Source organism: Paroedura picta, chromosome 7, assembly GCF_049243985.1.
Source record: "Paroedura picta isolate Pp20150507F chromosome 7, Ppicta_v3.0, whole genome shotgun sequence".
Taxonomy (NCBI): Eukaryota; Metazoa; Chordata; class Lepidosauria; order Squamata; family Gekkonidae; genus Paroedura; species Paroedura picta.
The window spans coordinates 122,422,641-122,429,097 of record NC_135375.1 but is presented as its reverse complement, the minus strand read 5'-3'; the positions used below and the strand labels follow the sequence as shown (position 1 = coordinate 122,429,097).

The 6,457-nt window shown below is 48.3% G+C and overlaps 1 protein-coding gene across 2 annotated transcripts in view; it reads right to left on the bottom strand.

Annotated features, from left to right (window-relative positions):
- Positions 1 to 2,306: 2,306 nt before the first annotated feature.
- Positions 2,307 to 6,457, bottom strand: part of LOC143841644 (alpha-2-macroglobulin-like) — a 75,632-nt gene continuing 71,481 nt past the window's right edge. The window contains exons 34-37 of one of the 2 annotated variants that reach the window (XM_077346262.1): positions 5,965 to 6,033; positions 3,839 to 3,941; positions 3,557 to 3,598; positions 2,307 to 2,689 (exon numbers count right to left, since the gene is read on the bottom strand). In XM_077346262.1, the coding sequence (XP_077202377.1) occupies positions 2,664 to 2,689; positions 3,557 to 3,598; positions 3,839 to 3,941; positions 5,965 to 6,033 (240 nt within the window). In that variant the 3' untranslated portion in view covers positions 2,307 to 2,663. The remainder of the gene's footprint in view (positions 2,690 to 3,556; positions 3,599 to 3,838; positions 3,942 to 5,964; positions 6,034 to 6,457) is intronic. The other variant, XM_077346261.1, reaches the window with a different exon arrangement.

The following is a 6,457-nucleotide window of genomic DNA, read 5'->3' as shown; positions in this document are numbered from 1 at the left end:
TTTTAAAAAGGTGGCAAAATTATACAGAAGAACTATACAAGAGTGAGCTTAACATCCCTGATAACCACAATGGGGTAGTTACTGACCTGGAGCTAGACATCCTGGAATGTGAAGTCAAATGGGCCTTAAGAAGTCTGAGCAACAATAAAGCTAGTGGTGGTGAGAGCATTCCAATTGAACTATTCAAAATCTTAAAAGACGATGCAGTAAAAGTGCTACACTCAATATGCCAGCGAATTTGGAAAACTCAACAATGGCCACAGGATTGGAAAAGGTCAGTTTACATTCCAATCCCAAAGAAGGGCAATACCAAAGAATGTTCAAACTACCGCACCATTGCACTTTCTGACCTCAGGTTTAAATTAAAAGACGCTCCTGGGGAGGAAAGCTATGGCAAATCTAGACAGCATCCTAAAAAGCAGAGACATCACCCTGCCAACAAAAGTGCGTTTAGTCAAGGCTATGGTTTTCCCAGTTGCAATGTATGGCTGCGAAAGTTGGACCATAAGGAAGGTCAAAGAATTGAGGCTTTTGAACTCTGGTGCTGGAGAAGACTCTTGCGAGTCCCTTGGACTGCAAGGCGAACAAACTGGTCAGTCCTAGAGGAGATCAGCCCGGACTGCTCCTTAGAAGGCCAGATCCTGAAGATGAAACTCAAATACTCATGAGAAGGAAGGACTCCCTGGAGAAGAGCCTAATGCTGGGAGCGATCGAGGGCAAAAGAAGAAGGGGATGCCAGAGAATGAGGTGGCTGGATGGAGTCTCTGAAGCAGTAGGTGCAAACTTAAATGGACTCCGGGGAATGGTAGAGGACAGGAAGGCCTGGAGTATCATTGTCCATGGAGTTGCGATGGGTCGGACACGACTTCGCACCTAACAACAACAACAAATTACTGAAGAAGAGTTGGTTCTTATATGCTGTTTCTCTACCTGAAGGAGTCTCAAAGTGGGTTCCAATCGCCTTCCCTTTCCTCTCCCCACAACAGACACCCTGTGAGGGGGGTGAGGCTGAGAAAGCCCTGATATGACTGAAGAAGAAGAGTTGGTTCTTATATGCCTCTTTTCTCTACCCAAAGGAATCTCCAAGCGACTTCCAGTTGACTTCTCTTCCTCTCCCCACAACAGACACCCTGTGAGGGAGGTGAGGCTCGCCATCCAGCTGGTTGCATGTGGGGGAGTGGGAAATCAAACCTGGCTCACCAGATTAGAAGTTCGTGCTCCTAACAACTACAGGAAGCGGGAAACATGGGAAGCTCCTACGAATTTTTTATTTTTGTAATAAGTAAAATGTAAGATGTTTTACTCGAACGTTATTAATGATCCGTTTTATCTTAACTCATTTGAAGAAGGATAGGTTAGGTAAGAATGTAAGTATTTCAGATATTTAAAAATTTCCCAACATCTCAATTTTTGCTTTGGCTTCCAAACTTCTGGAAACTTCTGGCCCTGTGAGGGTCAGTTTTGGAAATCAAAGTGGTTGATACAATGATGTGGGGGAAGTACATGGACACAAGAAAATGGGGGTATTGTTTCTGTTTCATGTAAATTGCCCTGAGCCTTTGGGGAGGGCAGTATATAAGTAGAATGAATGAATGAATGAATGAATGAATGAATGAATGGATGAATGGATGGATGGATGGATGGATGGGTGGGTGGGTGGGTGGGTGGGTGGGTGGGTGGGTGGGTTGGTGGCATCACAGCACACACAAACACTCTATTTATAAGTGGCACTAAAATGTTGGTATCTCACTAACACATTGGAAACATAAGCTAAGCAGATTATCTGAGTTCCTGGATTTCCAGGGATTTTTAAGTCTAGTCTAGGCTGAGGAAGGGGTTAAGACATGTTTTCATAATGAAAGCTGCAGCTTCAAAGAACCAGTATATAGAACTGCAAATTCAAAGAACCATCCCCTCAGTCAAACAACCCCCCCAAAACCACCTCAGCTTCATCTTCTGGTATTCCCCTCACACATTTTTTATTCTCTTATCCGTGTTCTTTCCAGACTCAAATCCTCCCAGCACAGCTTCTCTGTTGAAATTATACACCAGGACTACAATTCCTATGAGCATTGCAGGGGCTTGTGGTAATTGCAGTCTGTGCACCCCTGGAGAGGCACTTTTTGGCTGCCCCTGGTATTCAGAGACAGAGAGGGGGGGTATACAGCAGTTTGACAGCAGCCTTCAGGCTAAGATGAAGGATCCCGCCTTGCCGTTTGGTTCAAGCTCTGCATTGGATTTTGGCTAGAAAATGAAACCAAACGCTATGGACTAAATTTCCCTAATTTTGTAGAAATGCACTTGAATTAGAGCTGTAGAACAGGATTTTTTATTACTATTTCTTCCAACAGAGGGTGATGTTGTGGCCTTGAAAGGAGAACGGGTGCTCTGTTTAAGGAAGAGGCACGGTCTGTGTGGTCGGCGCAGGGGTCTGTTCTGCTTTCCTGCCGCCGTTTGGGTGGTGATTCTGGGTGAAGCCTCAGGTGGCCGTGGCATGCCACTGGCAGTCTATAAAACAGAGATGTCCGCAGGGTGGGCTGCCAGAAGGCCTCTAGGAAGACGGCCTTTCCTCTTCAGTGCTGCTGCTGTGCAAACCCCCAGCATCCAACGGAAGGCAAATTCAAGCCGGAACAGGAACGGAGATGCTTGCCCTGCTTCTTTCTTCACTCGGACCTCTGTTTAATCTCACCTGTGGCATAAAAACATCAGTGTGCCAGCCGTTCAGACAGAGATGGCTCCAAAGAGTTTGATGCCGCAGGGAGACAAATCCCCAGGTTTACAAAACATTCACAATGAAAGAACAATCCGCTGTTCTTATTTGGTTGCCCCAAATCTGCCCTCAGAGGTAGGCTGACTCCTGCCTTCTGGTGCAAGATTCAGGAGCTTTTCGCCTCTGGTCTCAAAGGCAGAAAGGGTGGATTGTTTTAAGGCAGGGGTAGTCAAACTCGGGCCCTCCAGATATATATAGACTACAATTCGGAATTGTAGTCCATGGACATCTGGAGGGCCACAGTTTGATTACCCCTGTTTTAAGGGGTTGCAGTCAGGGTGGGCCACTTTCAGACAGTGGAATAGGAGACCCCAGCATTACAGGAACAAAAGGCTAGCATCTAATGGGGATCCCCTGCTGCTTCTGCTCAGTTCTGGATTCTGGTAGGTTCACGGAGCAATTGACATCACTTTTTAAAAACCCAGAAGTGAAACCAAGCCAACTTTTTTGGGGGTAAATTTGATGTGGGAATGGGCTCTTGCAAATGGCTCTCAGCCCGTCATGGAGGGCAGCTTGTCTTGTTCTGGTCGGGCTTGTAGGGGGGCGGGCTGAACTGTCAAGGATGGTGGTCTCCTTGAAACACATTGCTGTTTGGTAGGTGGACACAGTGGCCAGTTTTTTTTATTTTTATGTTCTGGTCTATCTTCAGGCAGAAGAGCATTCTCAGAACACTGGGTCATCCCAGAGTTTGTAGAGTAATAGCAACAGGAGGGAAATGAAACTGGAGAGAAATTCAACAAAAGAGCACCAATGGGACTTCTCACAAGGGGGGACTACATACATTACCTGTACTGCAGGGGGCGGTGTACTCAGCCACGGCAAACTCATCTGGCAAAAAAGAAAAGAAATAAAAGGAAATGCCCGTCAGGCAGGGGAGGGGAGGGGAGTGTGGTAAAGTGCTGCCTCTGACTTCCAGCATCATGGATTTGTCTGAGAAGGTTGACATACGCTTATTTTTAGGCTTGAATTGTCCATAAGCCGCTTGGAGAGGTATCATGAAGCAAGATATCCGATTTCTTAAAAACAGAAATGCAACGAGGAAGCAAGACTTGAGACTTGTTCTCTCACCTGTTTCATAGTAATCGTAGACTTTCACCAGCGCAGGCTTCAGGTCCTGAACCGGAATGTCCTGCTCCACCGTGAAGGAGTAGCTCTGAGTCACATTAGTCACCTGAAAGAGAAGTGGAGCTTCCTTTAGGCCTCATCCTGCCAAAAGAGATCGTCTCCTCCTCCCCAGCAAACGCTCCCGAAAGCCATACAGGTCAGGTCCTGCTGTGGGTCCCAAGGTCCTTCTCAGACATGTCTAAGTAGCCACTGCCTGGTGCCGTAAGAGGGTGGGGATATTCACATGGCTTTCTGTTCCACTTTGGGCTGTGGGAGTTTGCGTTCGTCCCCTAAACTGGTCCTCTCTGTAGGCCAGTATCCATCTGAGCATTCCCCAATACTTCCTGGGTATTCTGTCATGTGATTTTAATTGGTCTCTGTAATTGATGATTGATGCAGTATGGCCTGCCTAACATGTGATGTCTCATAGTGCTGGCTCAAGGTCACCTCAAGGTCGCATTCCTAGTTAACGCTGCCTCCCACACACGGCTGTACTCCCACAGCTCACCCTCCCTGCTATGCTAAGAAGAAGAAGAAGAAGAGTTGGTGCTTATATGCCGCTATTCTCTACCCAAAGGAGGCTCAAAGCGTCTTACAGTCGCCTTCCCATTCCTCTCCCCACAACAGACACCCTGTGGGATGGGTGAGGCTGAGAGAGCCCTGATATCACTGCTCGGTCAGAACAGTTTTATCAGTGCCCAAGTTTTATCAGAGCCCAAGGTCACCCAGCTGGCTGCATGTGTGGGAGTGCAGAATCGAACCCGGCATGCCAGATTAGAAGTCCGCACTCCTAACCACTACACCAAACTGGTACCTTGATTAGTCTGCTTTGAAACCAGCGTCATCTTCTTGCCAAGGGAGGGAGGGAGGGAAGGAAATGTACTGGTGTTTTATATATGTGAACTGCTTTTGCCTTTAGTTCTGTCTTCAACCACATTAGATGCTTGAATAAAGAAACTTTCCAAAACAGAAGCTTCCTTGTCTTCTGACACGGGGGAGATCAAGGGCCTGATGTTCCCGCAGGGCCCGTGGTTGGAGCCAGCCAAGAAGTTAGACCATTTACTATGCGGCGTCTCCCCTATCCCCCTCCTTCCTCCCCTGCCTAATTAGCATCACAAAGGGCTAACACCATTGCCAACCTCAGCAACCATCATTGGTGCTGATACAGGTTTTAGAAGAGTTTCTATAATGCCCTGTTTGGTTTTAATGTTAATTGATGTTCTGTTCCACATAATATATTTCTGGTAAGGCCTTGGAGGAGGAGCATGTCTCATGGCTTAAGTGCCACTTAGCACTTAACACCCACTCAGGGCAGCTGTCCCACCCCTGAGGGCCTCCTCTGCCATCCAGCTGGCCTACCTGTCCAGTGGCCAGCCAATCGCCTTCCATCCCCCCACCGACTCCCCCCTTCCTCCTTTCACTTCCCTCAGAGGCTCGGAGGCTGGAGATCCCCGCTTATTGAGAGCCGCCCCAGCTGGTGAGTTCCCTAACAGCTGCCTGCAGCCTTTCCTGGTCCTGGGGGGAATCAGAGGCTGTCTGCAGAGTTCTTCCACCCCCACCCCCCAATCTAGCACCCGTTGTACTCCTGAATGCGACAGGCTTGGCCCCTAGTTGTGTTATAATTAAGTGTCCACCACCCGAGGCGGCAGGTCCAGGAGGAGCGGTATATAAATTGATCAATCAATCAAATTGCATGCAGCATCTTTCTAGCCCCTCCTTCCAAGGGTCCTGGACAGCCAGCACAGCACTGAAGGGATGGAATTTGGACTCCTTCCTTCCACCCTTGGAAATCTGGAGTGAGGAAGGGGGACATGAAGAATTCTCTCTCCTTCCACCTTTCATGGACCATAAGAGAGAAGGGATGGTTGCAGATTCTCCTTCCAGGAAGACACTGTGAGTGTACTACAGTTCCCCTTCTGAATAATAACAAGGCTGCTGTAGACATGTGGGGAGAACCGTAGGCGTATAACATATCACGGTTTCACTCCTGCAGTTTCCAAGTTCCAGGGGATGGGGAAGAGGAAGACCCGCCTCCCCTCACGGTGACCAATGGACTGATTCGGTCTGCCTGTCCCTCGGCCCCCACTCACCATGTCCAAATACAGCAGGACATGATTGGTGTTCACTTCTGTCCGTCTGACCAGGTTTTGCCTTTCTGGCTGGAGAGGGTGGTGGAAATGGAGAGTGTTTCATTATTATGAAGCATCACTAGGAGGCCACCGGCCCCTCCATCCTCCGAAACCTCCTGAAAGGGGACGGTATTCTTTGAGGGGAGGGAAAGAAGAGCTGGTCTGATGACCCTGCGGTCATGCTTGCAAAGCACAGCACTGAAGGGATGGAATTTGGACTCCTTCCTTCCACCCTTGGAAATCTGGAGTGAGGAAGGGGGACACGAAGAATTCTCTCTCCTTCCACCTTTCATGGACCATAAGAGAGAAGGGAGGGTTGCAGGTTCTCCTTCCAGGAAGACACTGTGAGTGTACTACAGTTCCCCTTCTGAATAATAACAAGGCTGCTGTAGCAATGTGGGGAGAACCGTAGGCGTATAACATATCACGGTTTCACTCCTGCAGTTTCCAAGTT